The sequence below is a fragment of the Corythoichthys intestinalis genome, chromosome 17 (genome assembly GCF_030265065.1).
Source record: "Corythoichthys intestinalis isolate RoL2023-P3 chromosome 17, ASM3026506v1, whole genome shotgun sequence".
NCBI lineage: Eukaryota > Metazoa > Chordata > Actinopteri > Syngnathiformes > Syngnathidae > Corythoichthys > Corythoichthys intestinalis.
In genome coordinates, this window is record NC_080411.1 from 37464797 (window position 1) to 37487161 (window position 22365).

At 37.9% G+C, this 22365-nt stretch overlaps 1 protein-coding gene across 2 annotated transcripts; it reads left to right on the forward strand.

Annotated features, from left to right (window-relative positions):
* The first annotated feature begins 5915 nt into the window (after positions 1 to 5915).
* Positions 5916 to 21767, forward strand: LOC130905071 (alpha-synuclein-like). Of its 2 annotated transcripts, none has more exons than XM_057818085.1 (6): positions 5916 to 6045; positions 6369 to 6522; positions 7672 to 7701; positions 10248 to 10393; positions 21187 to 21258; positions 21331 to 21767. In XM_057818085.1, the coding sequence occupies exons 2-6, from the start codon at positions 6402 to 6404 to the stop codon at positions 21343 to 21345; spliced, it is 384 nt and encodes a 127-aa protein (XP_057674068.1). In that variant the 5' UTR covers positions 5916 to 6045; positions 6369 to 6401; the 3' UTR covers positions 21346 to 21767. The 2 variants fall into 2 exon arrangements, with proteins under 2 accessions (XP_057674068.1, XP_057674069.1); XM_057818086.1 differs by lacking the exon at positions 5916 to 6045 and adding an exon at positions 6217 to 6281.
* Positions 21768 to 22365: the final 598 nt, after the last annotated feature.

Here is a 22365-nt window from a genome sequence, read left to right on the forward strand (position 1 = left end):
ACTGGGAATTCCATGTAAGGTTAACTCATTCTCTGCCTTTGACAGTGATCGACGTCAAATCCAGTTTAACTCCGCCAGTTATCTCCCTGGCTGACATTGAGGACGATAGACGTCAAATCCATTTTGACTGGGAAGGCTGTTCATCCCGTCAATGTGTGTTTCTAATGTAGATTTTCTTACATCCATGATTTTAGACTACATACTAGAATTTCTTGTATGTGCCAATGTTGTGGCATTAGCAGTGCAGTGACTTCCACAACACGTAATCTTTGAATACTCGTTCACCCATATACACGAGCTGATTTTAATTAGTTAAAAAGGATTGAACATGTATCTCATAAATGCTATTTCTTAGCACATCCGCGATGTTTCTACTGATGTGTTATCAATTAGGCTTGTGTACAGAAACACAAAGTTACGTGGTAATTTTAAACAAATGTTCCATTCTCTTTGTTTTATGTTTGGTTTGACAGTAAACATTAATTGGTAGCAGTAATAAACAACAGGAAGCCACTTTAATGTTTATTATCCGAAAAAATGCTCCTTGTAATGAAGTCAATTGACACAGTGCTCGTGTCTCAAAAGTTTGCCGGAAAGACAAGGCATGAAACCTTCCCAAAAACAGCTCATATCTCAAAAAGGTTGTTGTTAGAGTACTAAGATTTGAAGGGATCAGTGTAACACAACTAAGAAGATTCAATTAGGTACCGTAATTAGTTGGCTAAAATGTTAGTGTAAGCAAAGTTAGTACAAGCATATTCGTAACAAAATCATCATCCAAATTCTGTATGTTTTTCTAGTTTCTTACATTCTAAGATGATTTTTGACTAACAAAATGCAAGAACAAAGAGCAAAATAGTAGACACGAGAAGGTTGAACGCATGAAAAACAAACATGTGTTGACGTCATCGTGGTTACATCCACTTTTTGGATGGAATGAAGTGAATTTGAAGTCTTCTGGCAAAGATGAAAGGAACGTGTGGCGCGCTGGCATCCCGCAGAAATTTTTCTGCGTCCTTCTTGACCCTTGAAGACTGCTACATGGTTGGCATGTGTACATGTGTGTATGTGCACATGGTTTAGTCATGGCCGCCAGGGAGCCGTGAGGCGTGCTGCCACTAGCTGCAAACACAAAGCAGCGCCATCTGCACGCCTGGAGCGCGTCCAATGTCAACAAAACAATAGCACACGCACGTCAGAGGTTGTACGCAGCCCCTCATCTGGTCACGTCAACGATAACATTTGGGCGCCAGAACACATGCTGTGTACATTGTTCGCTTTTTAATGACATTAAATTTACAGTATATGAGCCTTTCCCTAAACCCAATAACTGGTTGGACCACTGTCAACAGTAACAACTGTTTGTCCAGCTGTAGAAAAAAATGTGCTTAAAATTGAGTATAAACTGATGGGCAAACACTCTCCAGATTGATTTTCTGTTGAGCGTCTACCATCGTCATCAATTACGGTAAAATGTCCAGGTCCTGAAGAGGGAAAGCAGCCCCCAACCATATTTGGCTGATGATATGCTGGCTTGATAGCAATAAATAATATTTCCCCTTAATAAAACGGCAAATTGAATTTGTTTTATGTCTAAGGAAATCAATGAAAAAACTAGTAGACTTGATGGACAAATCTTTGGCTTTTACATTCGATACAAGCTCAAAATTGAACAGTTAGCTCTATTGTTGTGCTATTGCGCCATCAAGTGTCCACTAGGAGTGTCACATGTTTCAAAACCTTGACTTTCAAAAACTTTTTTGCTGGCTAAATATTGTATTTCTAAAAATGAAAATTAGTTAGCTTTAGAATGTTTTTATTTTTGTTCCTCTTGTGCCGTAGTCATAGTTTGCCATTCATTGTAGATATTAAACGCACTATACTTTAACCCTTTATAAGGCAATTAAGGCAATTAATTATACTTTTTAAATTATTAATCACTATTGTATATTTTTTTACATAGTTTTTAATGAATAAGTACATTATTGATTAATAACAAAGTAATAATAAATAAATAAATACACTGTTTATGGCCCACGGTAACACTCTACAATCGATTTTTAATTTGTTTTTTGTTTCATGGTATTTAACCCATTATCTACCATTGACAACGATCGGGGGTCAGCAACCTGCTTCTCTACAGCCGCATGCGGCTCTTTAGCCTTGCCCTAGTGGCGCTCTAGAGCTTATTTAAAAATGTTTGAAAAAGGGAAAAGATGGGGGAGGGAAATTTATATAATATGGTTTCTGTAGGAGGAAAAAACATGATTGTAATTCACAAATATTGTAATGAAGTTAAACTTGAGGCGGCATCATACAACAGAGTAGTCACGTGGTGTGTCATTCTCTGTAGGATGCACTGCAGGTAAAATAAACATTTGATGATGAAGGCTCATTATACAGTGCTGGCCAAAAGTTTTGGCATCCCTGCAGTTCTGTCAGATAATGCTGAATTTCTCTCAGAAAATGATTGCAATTACAAATGCTTTGGTAGTAAAATCTTCATTTATTTTGCTTGCAATTAAAAAACACAAAAGAGAATGATTTTTAAAAAAAATCATTTTACACAAAACAAAAAAATGGGCCGGACAAAAGAATTTGCACCCTTTGAAAAATCGTGATGCTTTCTTTAATTTGTGTAATTAACAGCACCTGTTGCTTATCTGTGGAACGTAACAAGTAGTGGCAATAACTAAATCACACTTGCAACCAGTTAAAATAGATTAAAGTTGATTCAACCTCTGTCCTGTGTCCTTGTGTATACCACATTGAGCATGCAGAAAAGAAAGAAGACCAAAGAACTGTCTGAGGATTTGAAAAGCAAAATTGTTAGGAAGCATGGGCAATCTCAAGGCTACAAGTCCATCTCCAAAGACCTGAATGTTTCTGTGTCTACCGTGCGCAGGGTCATCAATAAGTGTAAAGCCCTTTGCACTGTGGCTAACCTCCCAAAATGTGGACAGAAACGAAAAATTGACGAGAGATTTCAACGAAAGATTGCGCAGATGGTGAAAAAAGAACCTCGACTAACATCCAAACAAGTTCAAGCTGTCCTGCTGTCCGAGGGTACAGCAGTGTCAGTTATTGTAGTTATTGCCACCACCTGTTATGTGCCACGGGTAAGTAACAGTTGCTGTTAATTACACAAAATATAGAAGCATCACATGATTTTTCAAAGGGTGCCAATACTTTAGTCCGGCCTATTTTTGGAGTTTTGTGTAAAATGATAATGATTTTTTTCCCCGTTCTGTTTTGTGTTTTTTCATTGCAAGCAAAATAAATGAAGATATTACTACCAAAGCATTTGTAATTGCAATCATTTTCTGGAAGAAATTGAGCATTATCTGACAGAATTGCAGGGGTGCCAATACTTTTGGCCAGCACTGTATATTTGTAGCCAACTTACTGGTAGTCATTTTCATAAAGGCTAATATAGCTAATATAGATACATACATCATGTGTTGCCTTGATTGTAAGGCTTTTAATTTTTTGCTGCTCCCGTCATATTTGTTTTTTGGTCCAATATGGCTCTTTCAACATTTTGGTTTGCCGACCACTAATAGCGATGGACATCCAATTTGTATAAACTGGGAATCAAGGGCGCAGGTTTGGTCTCAACATTGATAGGGACGATATAACAGCATAAGCTGCATGTACACTTTTTGCTCGGGATGGGACATTAACAAGACCAAACAGATCGGGTGAATGGGGGTCAGGGCTACATTTCTCTCAAATTCTTCATGTTCACACAGTTTTATGCTAACTCTGATGCAGATCGGACTTTCAGTAGCAAAATAAGTGGTGTGTTTCCCACCTCCACAACATGGCGTCTTTTGAAATTAATGACAGTGGCTGCTGATGGCCCCCAAAAAAACTAATATCCCTCGTCTTCAGAGGAGGCGGCATGTTGTCGACATGTATTTCTCTCGGGGCTGTGTGTGCGTGAGCGTGCGTGTGTGTGTCGGGGGTGGGTGACGTCATCAGCCAATCAAACGTGTAGGGGGTGGGGTGGGGGATGGACCGGCGCATTCAGCAAGTCAAAAGGGGTAAAAATAAGTTTGAAGTCTGGTCAATTTTATCTTTACAACATATGGGACGTGTCTAAATTACCTGTATAACTGAACTATATAATGCATATATGGTTGCTTAAAGGTCGGTGGGGACAATTTGAGCATCCTGAAAAGTTGGTAGTATTATGTCCCTACCGTCCCTATCAAGGGCGTAGGTTTGCATAGGGACAACCTTATTTGCGTTATGTAATGAATTCACTTATATAGGTTATTTATATTGTCTTCCCATATGTTTTAATTGTAAGTGACCCTACCATTATTAAGTGAATTATTTTTATTATGTTTAGATTTACATGTACATCTTTTCACTTGCTGAATGTGCCGGTCCATTTTTTTCAGCCGGCAGCACCCACTGTTAGAAATGTAAAAAGACATCATTGTTTTGGAAGTGGGGAACACATCACTAATTTTTTTCCTGTAGGTCCGACCACCATCAGTGTTAGCATAACATTAAACTGTGTGAACTTGCTAACCTGCAAAACTCAAGTAGGAAGCTGCTTTGAGAGAAGTGTCCTTCTCTTTGTGTTTTCTTCTGTTAACATTAAATAAACTATGAGAAATGTAGTAACGTCTGCTGGCAACTATGGAACTAGAAAAACGTTAGCAAGAAGCTGTTTAGAGAGAGAGGGGTGCTGAATAATCTCATACGTAGCTCACATAACACAACATAAACACAGAAATCATAATTAATTATGTATATATATTAGGGGTGTCGAACGATTAAAATTTTAATCGAGTTAATTACAGCTTAAAAATTAATTAATCGTAATTAATCGCAATTAATCACAATTCAAACCATCTATAAAATATGCCATATTTTTCTGTAAATTATTGTTGGAATGGAAAGATAAGACACAAGATGGATATATACATTCAACATACGGTCCATAAGTACTGTATTTCTTTATTATAACAATAAATCAACAAGATGGCATTACCATTATTACCATTCTGTTGAAGTAATTCATGTATAGAAAGACTTGTAGATCTTAAAAGATAAATGTTAGTACAAGTTATAGAAATTTTATATTAAAACCCCTGTTCATGTTTTCGTTTTAATAAAATTTGTAAAATTTTCAATCAAAAATAAACTACTAGCCGCCATTGTTGATGTCAATAATTACTTACACAATGCTCATGGGTGCTGAAGCCTATAAAATCAGTCGCACCCAAGGGCGAGCAGAGGCCGGCAAAACTCAAAAAAACACAACAAGTACACCTTTCACTGTGCTGTCATTTTAATCTGTTTGAGCGGGGCATTTGTGCGTTAATTGCGTCAAATATTTTTAACGTGATTAATTTAAAAAATTAATTACCGCCCGTTAACGCAATAATTTTGACAGCCCTAATATATATATACAGTATATATATACAGTATATATGCAGAATATATATATATATATATATATTTTTTTTTTAAGTGTTATGGGGGGGGGGGGGGTGCCGCGAGCTACCCACGCTAGATTTGCAATTGACTTGTCGATCATGATCAACGGCATGAGCACCTCTGATTTTGTATATCAATTAATTAGATTCATATTCTTGAGAAATGTAGCCCTGACCCCCGTTCACCCAATCTGTTTGGCATTAATAATGTCCCATCCCAAGCAACAAGTGTACATGCAGGTTATCATGTAATATCATCCCTACCAATGTTGAGACCAAACCTACGCCCATGGTCCCTATGCAAACCGACTCATGTTCCAGTGCCATTGACGGCGCTAGACGTCCAATCCACTTTGAGTTGGATCCATGCCATCCTCTCCCTTTCAAAATGGATTGGACGTCTCGCGCCGTCAATGGCAGCGAGTCAAGCGCGTGCGCAACACACATAGCGCGCGCGCGTATACAACCCACTGTCAACGAGGCGTGCCTTATTGTGTTAACCATGTCGAGCGAGTTTGAGAGTGAGCGAGCCGGTTATTCGGGGGAATTTTAACCCGGAACTGAAAACCAAGAGGTTAACACACAACAGGTGCGTGACTTGCCTTAGTTAGAATTAAAATATACATGTGTTTGTGTAAATTATTGTACCTATTTTTTCTTGTTGGTATAACCTTATGTGTTGGTTTGGTGGTGACAATTAAATATTTAAATATTTAGTAAATTAATATTAATTATTTATCTAGTATTATTCTAGGAACCCTCTACGCGCCTCATTTCAGGGCTTCCACAGGTGGTACGGATCTACATCCGCGATAAAAAAAAAAAGTAGGGCGTCGACGTAGAGCTGGAGTGACCAACCTTGATACACGTTTTTTTCAGCAGTGCTGATTGAGCCTCGGTTTTTCTGTTCAGTCCTCTCGTTAGTTGTCAAGAAGCAACAGTAACATGGAGGCGCTGAAGAAAGGATTTAGCAAAGCCAAGGAAGGAGTGGTGGTGGCAGCCACGAAGACCAAGCAAGGAGTGAGTGGCGCGGCTGAGATGACCAAAGATGGGGTCCTGTTCGTCGGTGGGTCCCCCACTTTCTACTTATTAACGGGGAATAGATCAGATAATCGATTCGACGCCGTCCAATCACACCAAATGCGATCAGACTCGAGCTAGATTTTTTTTTTTTTTTTGTAAGGAGATACTAAATGAGGTTTCCACTCACCTGACTTCCTTTAACCTTGAAAAGCTGACATTTTAATATATTTATTTTAAACATTAATTACTCAATGTTACATGTATCAGTAGTATATTATAGTCTTTAATTAGGAAATTGTACACATGCATTGCTTTCTAATTAATATTAAAAGCATTTTTCTGTAATGAATTTTTTAACACCCTGATATCCGGACAAGCCGGCAAGTCGAAATAAATGTTACATTTTGCTTATTATTAGTAGTATTAATTTATTGTCATCACAAAAATTATTCATATTTTTCCAAATGCATTTTTCCACAATCCAAACAAGCCCTTATTATGTATTCATTATGAATTTGAATTTTAATGTATTTTCTAACTGTATTTATAAAACAAACAAAAAAAAGCTACATTTGCATACTGTGGAAATTTTTGGTATTTTCTTCCTGAAAATTTTATTTTGGAAATATGTTATATTTTTAACTAGTAGTAACTCTTGTATTGTAGCCTTTATTATTAACATGGTGAAATGTTTGCCTGGCACAGCCAGACTATTCTCCTTGTATTTTTCAAACACTGTGAGAAATCACTGGAACAGTGGTGAGTCTGGTATACCAGGCAAGTTAAATGTTAATTTGCATTTTAATTGCAACCTTTTAAAAAAATGCCACAACATACGTATATTTTCTTCCTGCTGTGGTTTTTTTTTTTAAAATTAGTATCAACTGTCAAATTGGTAAAGCTTACTTTTAGTGGTCCCTAACTGTTGACCAATCATATGCCCCTTACACTTAGACTAAACATAACTAAAAAAAAACCAAACAAAAAAACTAAAAGTCAGCTTTACCAGTTATGGTTAAATGAGGTAGAGTTTTTAAATGTAAATTTACTACTTGGTCCAATATAGTAGGGTAACTATTTAAAAATTCTTATCTTTTGTCATTACAAAGTTCACTAATGTATCTTGCTATATATACAGGTAGTAGTTCTTATAAACTGTGTATTTAATTACCATCACTTCTTCTACTTTCAGGCAACAAAACAATCGGTGGAGTCACAACAGGTATGTATCGATCTATCACACAATAAACATGATCTTAATTCACCTGAAAGTAAGTAGCAGGGTGCCATATTTCCATGTGTGGACCTTTGGGAGGTGCTGGGGGTGTGGCTGTCACAAACAAGCACAGGAACCCATAAGTGACCTACTTTGAGGTACTCTGTGGTCCTTGTTAGGCTCAATGCAAAGAACATAATAGAGAAGTATAGAAAGATGAAGCAGATCAATATATAAAGGCAAGGCAAATGTATTCATATAGCCCAATTCAACACAAGGCAATTCACATGAAGATCCTAAAATCACATTAAATCAATAGAACGTAAAAACAAAGACATTCGAAACAGGAAATAAAATTATACATAAAAATCGCATTTCATCACAAATAGAATAAATAATAATTGAAATCAGCAATAGAGATAAAGCACTAGAGGGAATAGGAAGCAAACAGCTTGAAATATATAGGCAGCTATGGATGTGCTGTGCGAAACAAAAGCGTTTTTAGCCCTGATTTGAAGGAGCTAAAAGTTTAAGCATACTTCAGACCTTCAGGTAACTTGTTCCAGAGGTGAGGAACATAACCATTAAATGCTGCCTTGCCCTGCTTGGTTCTTGTTCATGGAACATACAGGAGAACTGTTCCAGATGACCTTAGGGTTCTAGATGTTTCATAGGAATCTAACAAATCAACCATGTATTTACAGTAGGTCCAAGGCCATTAAGTGTTTTGTAGCCGAGCAGTAGTATTTTATAGTCTATCCTTTGACTCAATAGAAGCCAGTGTAATGATCTCAAAACTTGTGTGATGTGATCCACTTTCCTTGCAGCATTCTGTACTAGCTGCAGCTTCCTGACTGATTTTTTTAATTTTTATCAAGACCTGTAAATATACCGTTGCAGTAGTCCAATCTACTGAAAATTATTGCATGCATACGTTTTTCCATGTGTTGTTTAGTCAGAAGCCCCTTAATTCTGGCTATATTTTTATGTGGTAATAAGCAGATTTAGTGACGGACTTTAGATGGCTATCAAATTTTAGGTCAGAGTCAATAATTATGCCAAGATTTCTGACTTGATTTGTAGCTGTAGGTGACATTGTTCTAAGGTGCCTGCTTATCTTTGACCTTTCTTTTTTGGCCCAAAAATGATTACTTCCGCCTTCTCCACATTTAACTGGAGAAAATTCTGGCACATCCATTCATTGATTTGATGAATGCATTTACTCAGGCAGACTAAGGGACTATTATAATGTGGGGAAACAGAAATGTAGAGTTGTGTGTCGTATGCATAGGTGTGATAGGAGATGTCATACTGTTCCATAATCTGAGCTAGGGGAAGCATATAGATGTTAAATAAGAGTGGTCTAAGAATTGAACCTTGAGGGACTTCACACGTGAATTTGGTTCGTTCCGACTGATGGTTTCCATTTGACACAAAGAAATCCCTATCATGTAAATAAGATGTGAACCACTGAAGAACAGTGTCAGTAAGCTCTACCCACTGTTCCAATCTGCTGAGTAGTATGTTATGATCAACGGTGTCGAATGCGGCGCAGAGATCCAATAGTAGCAGAACAGATTATTTGCCTGCATCGGTGTTCCAAGGAATATTATTTAGGACTTAGATAAGCATGGTCTCGGTGCTGTGTTGTGGCCGAAATCCAAATTGAAATGAGATAAAATGATTGTTTTGCATCATAAAAACCTGGATCTGTTCGAACCCAACCCTCTCGACCAATTCAAAGGCCACTAATTGCATGAAGATTACTCATACGGTAGCGGGTGTGTTCATGTGCCTTTGCAACATTCTTAACTACGCATTCACTGCCAGCCATCTTGATTTAACCCTTTTTTAAGCAGTTCTTTAATATTCAGCAACCAGGAACTGAGAAAAAACTAGTTTCATGCTAATTGTTGCTTTTGTGACAACTCGTACATCTGAATAGCTTAGGGTTGCACCGATAATGTTTTTTTGAGTCCAGATTCCGACACGCTTTGTGGTATCTGCTGATAATCCTTTTTAGCTGGCGGCCATCTTGAGTGGGGCGACCAGCAGTACACTACATCATAAATCGCGTACAATGCAGAGCATCAACACGTTATGTCTTAGTATTCCTCGATACAGATGACGCCATTTTAGTGCTGTATCGGTATTGGCGCAGCAACTCTAATTTGAACCAACTAAAACTTTTGAGTGCAAATATATTTATTGATATAGACATTCTGTGAGCGACTAACTCGATAAAAATGTTAGTAGTACAGGCAACCACAGCATCCAAGACCTTTGTTAAATTTTCTCACATTTAAGACCCTGCTAACTACCACAACACATATGCTGCAGAAATTAAATCATATGATCAAGCACAAGCTACCTGCAGTTGCTAGGCTTGCACTCTTCTGCCATTTATCTCATTCCCAGTCATATACTTCACAAACTTTTCACACTGCACTAGAATGAGAGTACCCCGGTGCTAGATTGCCCATAGAAGCGCCGTACGTCTATCGTCAAGCCTTTGCTGCATGTAGTAGCGTTTTCTCTTTTTCTGTGTCAAGTTGCAGGTAAAACTGTGGACGGCGTGAGTCAGGTGGGCGAGGCAATGGTTAATGGGGTGACCACAGTGGCCCAGAAAACAGTGGAGGGGGCAGGAAACATCGTCGCCGCCACTACCGGATTGGTCAAGAAGGATCCTGCTAAATCAGTAAGTACAAAAACTTGAATAATAGAACTAGGAATGTCCCGATTGCATATTTTAACACCCGAGTTGAGAATCTGCCAATAGAGAGCCGATCCAATTTTTTTCCCTCCAAACATTTACTGGAGTGTTTACAGTACTTCCACTTTTCCCGGGAGTGTTGCAGAGTATAAAACGTATATATTTTTGTTTCTTTTGGCAATGCCATTGTATTTCTTCATTATTTAGTTACTTTTTAGCCCTTATTTTTTTTTTTTTAAATTAAAAACCCGATCCTTTTCACCCGTTCTTGATCCTCTGAAAAATGGGCCAATCGGCCCTATTTCCAATCGCATGATCGGATCAGGGATATCCCTAATAAGAACACATGTGTCATGTCGTGCTGACCTTACAAAAAGGCCAAACATCAAATGAAATATTGAATACAAACTTTTATAGACAAGTTTCCTAAGCGAAATATGGGCGGCGCTATCTTGGAAAATGTGTGCTCCGAACTTCCGGTTTTGAAAGAACAACATGAATTGCGGTTGAAGTAAGCAGTGTATTAACAAAGTTTAAACTGCAAAATTAAAGCAGAGGAACTCAAGGAATCTCCAAAAATTGATTCAGCACAACGTGGATGAGATGTAGATGAGATTGTACGAGTGTTCTTATCACTTCGTTGATCATTCGTGGACAAAATTAAAACAACCTGTAAGCCTGTGTTGACGTGAGGTGTAGATTGATACGCCGGACCCTTGAGTGACCAAAATGAGGTGAAATTACAAATTAATATTACATTTGCCGAATGCAGAAGGGCTAACACGGATTTTGTTATTACAAGGTATGTACATAATATAAACAAAAATAGTATGTCATTCTTTTTTATTGCAGATATTGATCGCAATAAAACATTTGGACAACTTGATTCCATTTCTTGTTTTTTTCTAAAACGATTGGTGCATGTGCAAAACAGGTCAATAAATAACAATTTATAAAATGAACTGAACGAAGGTTGAGCGTCGGAGGAATGTGTTATCAGACAGCAGAGCTTAAAGTGCATGTGACACGAAAAAGCATGTTTATTTCATAATACACGCGGTATTTTATGCCCCCTGGACCGCTTGGATGTGTGTGGAAGCGATCGCTATATTTATTTAGTTTTTTTAATCCTGCGCCATGAAAATGAGTGACTTCTGGCTTCGGTCTTGCATTGAGGAGGAGGGCGCTGTGACGTGTACGGTAGAAAACGTCCTCTTCACTATACAGTGTACTGTTGTGTATGAGGACGAAGAAGTCAGCTGATTTTGCGGATTAATACGTTTATTTTTCGCATCACGCCAGCCAAACGGCCGCAGAAAAATCATTCTGTATGCGGGAGAGGCGTATGCGCCTTTTTGGAGTTTCAAAAGGTTCCCATTCACCGTGGATATTTACTGTGGGACCATGGGACTTACGAGGAAGTGAGTAAACATCTTGTTTTGCATTATGTCAAATACGAATACAGCTATTACAAAGTAAACACTACAAACTTCCTTTAAATAAAGGACTACTTACGTTTGATCATTGATAGGCATGTAAAAAGCTCTCCTCATGCTCATTAGCAGCACGTTAGCTGCACAACAACTCCAGCCACCCTCCTCCGGGGAACGAACTGTAAATTGCTCTCCGCCGGGCGGTTTGCCGATCCGCGAAGACAATCGACAATCAGGTCGTCATGTCAAATAATCCAGGCTAGTTATGTGTGATTTTCCGCTTCGAAGACTTCGAAACATCACTCGGTTTGGGTTAGCATGTCGGCTAGCTGTCACGCCTCTTGGTTTGTTTACATTCTCCGAAGCCAGGGAAGGGAAATGACATGTCCGATTTAGGTGTCATAAAATATCGTTCGGGAGGTGCGACAGTAAAGGTGAAGTCGACAGTTTTGACCATTTATGGTGTAATTTTGCCATGTCATCTTGAATAAATTGATTTTTATTATTTCATATTCCATTTAGCACAAGACTGTTATTTGTCATGACCATGCCATTTATTTAGCAATTGGGGAAAAAACTTTGATAAAAAGAATATCCTGTAAAAATATTGAAGTAAAGAGACAGAAACAATGACATTTTGCCGCTCTCTTTGTCGCGTTTTCCTCCTTGTGAATAGTTCCCCCTCGACGGGCTGACTGGTCCTTCTCAAGCCATTTATAATGCTATTGGGGAAAAATACTTGGATAAAAGGAATATCCTGTAAAAATATTGGAGTAGAGAGACTGAAACAATGACATCTTGCGGCTCTCTTCGTTGCGTTTTCCTCGTTCTGAACAATTCCCCGTCAATGGGCTGAATAGTAAAACCGATGTGCCCAGTCTACCGCTGACATCATCCACCTGTTGGGGACGCTAAAGCCCTATAATGGTAGGCGTGGCTAACCGGCAGATTAAAAGACTAATTTCTTGTCATCTGCGCTTTGCTAAATTGTTGTATATAGTCGAATCGTCTCAAAATATGATTCAAATTCACATAATAATGCCATTTAAGACTTTTTTTTCTCGTGTTGTATGCTCTTTAAGGGAGCCTCGCCAAACTTTCACCCGACATTACGGAGACCCTCGGCGGCATTCAGACTGGTTTTCTCTCGCTGTTCTCAGTAATTCCTGCTCCAAAAGTTTCTGCAGTTAAAAAGCTCATAGTTGTGATCTCAGGATTGAGCTGACTGTCCGCCGCAAGGCGAGCCACAGTCTGTCCCAGCCTCTGTCCCGGGTCGAACGCACGTAGTCTCGATATACAGTATGTCCATTCAAGTGTTGATGTGAGGCATCTCAACTTATCTTTCCTTGCCTAACAGCGTTTGCCACCTTTAAACAAACTAACAAAAACATGTAACAGTTAACATAATTGTGCCATCCAACACGTACTGATTAGCAACAGGCTAGCAGCCACAGCAGTGCAGTAGTTGTAGTAAATAATAATAAAGATAATCATAATTACAATTGTCACCGTAATAACAATATCAAAGTCATTTCATGCGTAAGATTTCAGCTTTAGTATTTTTTTTGAGCACCGGACACATGAAAATGCAGGGATAGGAAGAACATACCTTCCATAACACAGCGGCAACATGGCTACAAAAACACCCAGTGTTTGTGGTGGCACAAGCTTGGTTCCACATCTGCCTTCATGAACATGTTGTCCTCCCCTGTTGTGATGATGGCAGATGGATGTGGTATTTCCAAATTCTTTTTTAAGGGATTTTGATGAGTAATGTTACTCCAGCTCCACTGTTGCTTTGGATGGAGAAATTCTAAAACCGAAGTTGGTAGCAGACATGTGGAAATACCTCGGAAACTTGTCTATAGGTCACATTATTGAATGTGAATCTAAAAAATTCCTGAGGAAATGACTATGTAACAGTGCAGTTTATTACATTTTTCATTTTTTGACTTCATTTTTAACTTAAGATAATTATTATTATGACTTAGTGTCTGATATATTAAAAATATTTTACATATAGAATCATCTCCAAAAATATATTAAAAAAAAAAAAAAATCAACAATACTTTTACGTTTATCACAATGGTTTCTGGGAAAATATATCCTTTAAAAAATGTGACTTCTATTCACATTTTGCTCTTATACGTTTTCCTCAAATTTCTACATTACTAATGAATAATGTTAATTATTAATATAATTCATAACTAATATATACTCTTGTGACTTTTTCCAAACAAAAGTATCATTAAATTCATAAAGTCAACTGAAACTCTTTCAGTGCCATTGACATTAATAGATGTCCAATCATGTGGCTGTATATCCTTCTGCTGCGAACTAAAATTAGTTTATCACAAGTAGATGTCCAATCCATTTTAAGTGGGAGGGATGGCAGCGAGATCTCCCACTTAAAATGGAGTGGACGTCTATTGCAGTCTACGGCAGCCCATTAGTTGACAAAAGAAAAAAAATCTTGCATTCTTGCATTTTATGACCAGCATGATACGTTAAATTAGAATTTACTTTAAAATTGTATTTGTCTATTAAAGTACTTTTTCTTATTCATAGTTGGAATATTCTTCCAAAATTCAAATTTTTAAGATATTTTTTTCCCCTATAAAATTCATTCTCTTTGGAATCTACATCTAGTCATATTACGATGCCATTTTGAGGGCTACGTCCCAAGATTAAAATAAAGTCTTCCTAGCATGCTTCAATTCAAATATGGACTTCGCTTTGTGTACTCTGGCACAGAAAAAGACTTTCCCTAAATCTGTTCCCATCAGAGGACGATTAATATCTCCTGTTGACTGATCTTCGTCTTCCATTTTGTGTGTCCATTGAAAATGGTCGCATGACCTTGAGCATTTCATCATCCGCCGCCCTCGTCTTTGTCAGCTAGTGTTTGCTTTCCCGTTTAAAAGATTTCACCTCCAAATAAATCAATAACATCAACAGTAATGCACACTTGATAAGTGTTTAACACGTCTAGAGATGACAGCGTCTCTTGACTGAGTCACCATCATCACCATCAAGTGACAAGATTCCCAGGAAATGACAAGGAACACGTTCTTTTGTCCTTGCAAATGTCCTTTAACACGATTACACGCACACAGACGCGGCGTTTAATCAGGCCATTCACCCCGAGGGATGCCGCACACCACCTGGAATGTGAGTCCGCTTCTTATGACGAGCCCAACTGGCTGCAGAAAGAGAGCGACAGATGGACTGACTGACAGTCGGCAGTGTCATCCTTTGGAATCTGAAGCCGTTTATCAGTGAGGATCCCATTAGAAAGTGACACAGTGTTGACAGGCGACAAACAACAGGGAGAGGAAATTAAGGATCAATAAGAAAGGCTAGACAGGGGTAATCAATAAAGACGGATGGGTGGACTTTTAACTTTTGTTAAAACAGGTTAGCAAAAGGTGCCATACAAGGACCATCGAGGTGTGCTCATATGTAAAACAAGGTTTATTTCCAGACATTCGGGAACCTTTTTGACACATTGGTAATCCATTTAAACTAGGATGGATGGCAGCGGATAAACAAATGTTCATTTGCTGCCAACCTTCCAAGTTGGATATAAACGATGATAAATACACATTTGTAGTTTACCAAATATTAATACTGCGGCCTACATTACCAACAATGTGATGTCCTTGTATGTGGATTGCCGTTAATTACGAAAAAAGTCACCTAGCCTTTAAAGTAGAGCTGAAACGAATACTCGAGCAACTCGAGTTTAAAAACTTATCTGAGTAATTTTATTCACCTCGAGGAATCGTTTAATTTTGCCAGCTCTAAGAATCACGTTTTGCCCGGACTACTTTTAATGCGGGACAAGGCGCTGACATCACATGCGTAGAGGAAGAAACAATACAAAAAAATATCTTACTGCAGCCGACAGCCGTTACAAACTGCGCCGACGTTGCTAATAACTACGCCCGCATGTTGCTACGGTGGTAGCAAGTAGCGTCTGGTGCGTGTCATAGATATCACATGTACGTAGAACTAGATGCGAAATGACCGACTAGGCGGCGTTAACAAAACAGCCGCCATCTTAAAGCAGTACACTTCTCAGCGCTCATAAATAAGATTAACGTTAGTGTGACTCGCTCACGTAACGTTATCCCTGCGGAGGGCTAGGTTTCTATTCATTATGACCACTGTCGATGCCTTGCTAACTCTTACATACAGGCTTTATTTAATCTGTGAAAACAGTGATTAGGGTGTAAAATAAAAACCTAATAATGTTAACTGTAATGTAATGCTAACTGTCAATTTTTCAGTAGTCATTGCTGGATAAAACACCAAGTAGCACTGGTGCCTAATGTGCTCCAATACAGCACAGCATTTATTTTGAGCACTGCAAAAACTCAAAATCCTATCAGGACTTACAGTTTAGACCAACTTAAAACTTAACTAGAACTTATAGCTTGACACAAGTGGAAATTCAATTGAAAAGTGGAAAAAAACACCTAACTTTTAAGTAATGTGTGTTATCAAACGTAATGACATTTTTAGGTAAGAAATATATACAGTGGGGAGAACAAGTATTTGATACACTGCCAATGGGAAAACCCATTGACAGTGTATCAAATACTTGTTCTCCCCACTGTATATATTTTTATAAGATCTAAAAGTTTTTTTTAAGTGAAAGCAGTGAATTAGTCCTTTTTTTTAGTCACATTTGAGATGCAATTAAGTTGTTGCTGTTTTCAACAATGTACATCGAAAATAAAGACATTGATTGACTGAAAATGGTTCAATATTAGATGAAATGTCTTGTTTTTTTCATCTATATTGCTAATTGCTCTTTACCTAAAAAAAAATGATTACTCGATTAATCCATAGAATTTTCAGTCGATTATTCGATTACTAAAATATTCGATAGCTGCAGCCCTACTTTAAAGAGGTAAATTTGAGCAAATATACTTCAGTTAAGCAAAAAAAATCATCAATCTTACAACGAGATATCGCGTAAACTCCATGTAGCATGGTTCACCGAGTGTCAAGACACAGCTGTGAATGGCCACAGCTGGATTTTTGGGGGATTTTATGGGTGGAACAATGTAATATAACAAAGGTCGTGAATCGTGATGCAGAAATCGCAGACATCAAGGAGTGGTCGAGATTTTCTTTTTCATGTATTTACCCTTTTAAATGTTTTTTTTTTTCAATTTTTCTTTGTTTGGATCAATTTATCATCTAAAATATCGGAGAAAATGCGACAGTAACAAAAAAAATACAATCAAGCAATAATTATGAAGTAGATATGCAAGACTTTTTTACAGACACCATTTTTTTCATTGTGACGTAATTTGTTTAAAAGTTTAAAATATGCGACTGAATAAGCCATTTTTGTTTTTTTTAACTAAATATTAGACATCAATGATTCTAAGCTAAAAATGACAGACATTTCGAATAATAAATATAATTGAGCTTCTTTTTATGGCTGGGTTGAAACAAAAGCGGTTGCGCGACGTCTGTAAACGGAGGTTTCCAGGGTAAAACGGACAAATTAAAACTAGTCGGGGGGCTTCATGCGCCATGAATCTATGGCAGCATATACACATATTGTTCTATAAAACACAAGTTATTTTGGCTTTGCGTACCCGACTTACGTGATTTCGACTTTACGACGCCAGAGTCCCCCCTTTTTTTTTTTTTTTTTTTAATTATTATTTTTTATTAAATAATGTTGACTTTGGACTTATGATGTATGCTTTTATTTTGGCGCAGGAAGCGTGGCGCAGGTAATACAAATGACAGGCGAGTAAAAGCACATGTACACACAAAGAAAAACGTATTTGCGCACACACACACACAAGGAAGAGGTATTTGCTCCCCCGAAGAGGTCACGCATCCAAGTGAGAGAGAGGGGACAAATTACAGGTGCAAGCCTGCGCACACATTTGTTCCTTGTGCAGCATCCACGGTGGCAACACAAGATATAACACTTTTGTACTCTTTATTGTGCGTTTTCAATTGTGCTCGAATACTTGGGGCGAGTTTATGTGATTGTTTTTGATGATGCGCGGACGCTAACTGATATATGCTAATCGTTTGTGTGGATTGTTATTGCTGTATCAGCAACTAGTTATGAACACATTTGAATTGCTATTATTGAAGATTTCATTATTCTATTTAGTGTCATTCTGCAAATGTTGATGTCATGAGCAGCGGAATAAAGTGAGCAAACCACACGCACGTATGACATCGTCATTTCGGAGCTCAGCTCGCTGTCTAGCTAGGACTTAGCTCTAACATCTTGGCAAGGACAGTACTACAATGACGTATAATACATTGATGGGAGAAATATAATGTGACCCAGAGTGAATCGTGATGATTCTCAGCATATTGTGATGATTCCCTTAGTGACGGTAACCTTGAATCAGATGATTCCCTTTTATGACTGAAGCCTTGTTTTCCTCGCCACTTCGACATCTTTGTGATGTGTGATTGCAAAGCATGTGTCAAACACGTGTAACAAGGGCTGAGTTGCTCGTCTTCATCTGAGATAAGGGACTGACATGTTTGACCTCACGTGATGCACCACTATAAGAGCTGAGTATATTTACCTCTTCGGTTAGAGTCTTTAGAATCGTTAGTCTGCTGAGTCTGCCATACGGACGCCTAGCTTGTATTCCTAGAGTTTGCGAGTGGTTAGTATACGGACGCCTAGCTAGTATTCCTCTGCAGCTCAACCGGGGTGTCGGCTCTCCGCCCGCTTGTCAACGGTAAGAGTTTTAATTGCTCAAAGGTATGTATGCTTGTATGCTTTAACGGTAACGAAGGGATTTTAGAAGTGACAATCTATATCTAGCGTTATTGTTGTTCTTGCTTTCTTCCTTTTTCTTCATTAAACATTCTATGTTTCGCAAAAGTGTGCGTGTTACTGACTCACTGCAAACCCGGAAACGAAAATTCGCAAAAGTGTGACCCGGAAATTTCATAAAACATACATGTTTTTGGATGGTTGTTTTGTGATTTTGGGGTGTATTTAGGGGTACTTAAAGGGTTCCGACTCGCGTGGAAATTCATACTATGATTCAGTTCACTATATGAAACCAATTCATTGGCTGCCCTTGACAACAGACGTCCAATCCATTTGAACTGCGAGATTGGCAGTGAATGAACGTTTATTTGCTGCCATCCCTCACAGTTCAAACAGATTGAACATCAACTATTGTAGGTCTCCATATATGACCTGATATGATATGCGCATCATCCCACATATCTGTTTAGCTATGAATTTGGAGGGCATTTAAAAAATTCCGGACCTTTGCTGGGCGCCAACAACTTCCCATACTTTTTTATTTCCCAGAAATCATGCCGAGAAGTATTATAAAGTATGTGCTGGTCGCACACTGCTAAAATGATACGCTCCTCTGTGTTGACAAAGTGCGGCGTGTGGATGTCAATTTCCAGGTTGTCCAGTGTCCTCGCAGGTGATTTGTCAATCAATAAATCCGTTGCCCATTGGTTGTAGTGTCAATTGACAGCGACACAAAAAAACTAAATTCCCATGTTAACCTAATTTGTAAGTACTATACTGGTTGATGTAAAAACAGAATAAAGTACTAGTATATATTCATAAGTTAGTAGTTTCATGCATTTATAATGAAAGTATCAGTTAACCATTTATTTAAATTACCGTATTTTTCAGACTATAAGTCGCAATTTTTTTCATAGTTTGGCTGCGGGTGCGACTTATACTCTGGAGCGGCTTATGTGTGAAATTATTAACACATTATTATATCATTTCCAGTGTTGTTAATTTTACTTTAAAATAGTAATTAATTACAGTTACAAATTACTTCTCCCAAAAAGTAATTGCGTTAGTAACTCAGTTACCTGAATGTAAGAGTAATTAGTTACTTGGCAAAGTAACTAGTGATATTTTTTTTTTCTCCCAAAAAAAACCAAACAAAAAAAAACAACAACAAAAAAACAGGTCACACAATGTGACGTTTAAAGGATTTGGGGGGACAATTGGCCCTTGCCCAATTCTTTACCCTCCACTTAACTAGACACAAGGGTATCGCGATAACTAGCTAGTAACCTTTGCTATGTGTGGAAGTCATTTAAAGTTGTGAATCAACCGTTAAAGGTGTTAAAATTGCTCCCGTTATTGCATTAGTTCCCTTCTACTTTAAACATGTGTAAGTTTTAAAACTGTTTCATCATTTAAAGATAGATTTAAGTTAAGATTTTGCAGATTTAGAAGCATTTTAGATTTAAAAAAAAAAAAAAAAAAAAGTTTCTTAGGTTCGCTAGGAAGGATCTCTACATCAGGGCCTTCCTGAGAGGTCTACTGCTTTAAGATGGCGGCTGTTTACTAACGCATGTAGTCCTTGAAACATGTTGGCAATGCAGCTGTGTCAGTTTTGCATCTAGTTCTATAATATGATATCTACCGTGTCATGTGGGCGTAGTTTGTCGGCTATGGCTACAGTCAGGTATTATTGGAGCCACCTAGCATCGCGGTTGCAACGGCGTCTTCCCCACTGCTGCTCTGCTCTCGTCCCCGTGAGTCCGTTTCTCTCACTTTTTTTATTCAACCAACTTAGTAACGCATAGTAACGCACGCCTTTCCCGCCTCAGTAACGGTAACGGCGTTGCCAAGATGAGAAAAGTAATTAATTAGATTACTCATTGCTGAAAAAAAATAACGCCGTTAGTAACGCCGTTATTTTGTAACGCCGTTATTAACAACACTGATCATTTCACATGTTATGTTGGTGTTATAGGAGTGACACAGATGGATTGGTAAACTTGTTAGCATGTTCTTCACGCTATAGTTATCTGAATAGCTCTTAATAGCTATGTTACGTTAACATACCGGCCACGTTCGCATTTCGTAGTTCATGCGTCATGTAACATCATACTGTACACTTATTCAGCATGTTGTTCTCTATTGTATTTTAATTTGCCTTTCAAGATGACATATCTGTTCTATGTGTTGAATTTTATCAAGTAAATTTCCCCCAAAAATGCAACTTATACTCCGGTGCGACTTGGTTTTGTTTTCCTCTTCATTGCACATTTTTGGGCTGGCACGACTTATACTCAGGTGCGACTTATAGTCCGAAAAATATGGTAGAGGAAAACTTTGCATGTCGATTTACAGTGTGCGCTACTGAATCTTCTGCTTGCACCCCTAATATTTTAGGTTAGGGGCCACTGTGCTCCTTGTAAAAAAAAGTTGGTCTGTAGCCCTGTAGTGACCAAACTCAAATCCACAGCAGAAGAATGAAAAGGGTCACGATTAGACATTGATTATCGTCAATGGCACTGAAAGAAGAAAAAAAAATAATTTTGAATCGTTTTGTTTTCCAGAGCAATGACAACTCCACCGCTCAAGATGCGGCCGAGTCACCGGTGGACACTGACACCACTGACGCCACCGAGGTGAGACAACATTCGAATAGAAACAAACATTTTTGTTGGACGTGAGAGATGACAACTGATCTTGTCTCGTAGGACGACACAGACTGAACATGTTTTCGGATGGATCATCGGAACATTCCGTGTCTCTCTGCCAAGTCCCGTCGTGCCTCGTCTCAGTCCTCTATGGGTATTTTAACGTATCAATTTGTTGTACGTTGGGTTGTGTGTATTTGTAATGTGCGTGTGTGTCTATCGCACATAAGCAAATAGACCTCAGGTGTCTTGTTTGTAACGGTGATAATTCATTATCACTGTGTATGTGTCAGTAACTTACAGATGGAACTAGATGACAATTAACCACCTAAGTGTCTAAGTACAAAAAATGATCATGATGATAATCTCTATTTTTTTGCTATAGCGTCCGTTTGTGTATCCATATTGTATTTTCATCATGAAATTAATAATAAAAATGTATGATGTTATATTGGAATTTAAATGTTGAATAAAATGTTTGAGATGTGTGTTGGCAGTCTTTTTCATGTTATTTTTTTCCCCCTCAATTTTATTCAGTTATACAAGTCAAATATAAGACTTTAAGACCATAATGAATAAAATTTACTTTGTTGTAAAGCACTTTGAGGACCTCTCAGGTTTTTGTATAGAGCTATATAAATGATTTTGATTTTTTTTTTTTTTTTGCGAAATAAAAAAGTTAAGGAATATTTATACTTAGACACGGGTTAATTTGTGCCAGATCCTGCCGGAACAAGATCTGGCACCTCTTGATTTTGGCCTCCCTGTGTTCTGGGACTTATTTGTGCAGATCAGGCACCTTTCGTGTACAGAAAATGATAATATAAAAAGGTTTTTTTTTAATGTTAAAATACTAATATGCATAAATTTACAAATCCCAAGAATTGCATGTTGTTTATAAAAATATAACTTCATTTGAAAGAGATTTGTTGATGCATTGAAAAGCTGGACCAACAAATCACGCATTGAGAAAAAAAAAAAATCACGCCTCTGACATTTAAAAAAAAAAGTATAGCCTAAATAATGCTAAATTGTTGTCTTAACATTTATACCATGGATATTTAGGTGGAAAAGCGCTATACAAGTATAACACCA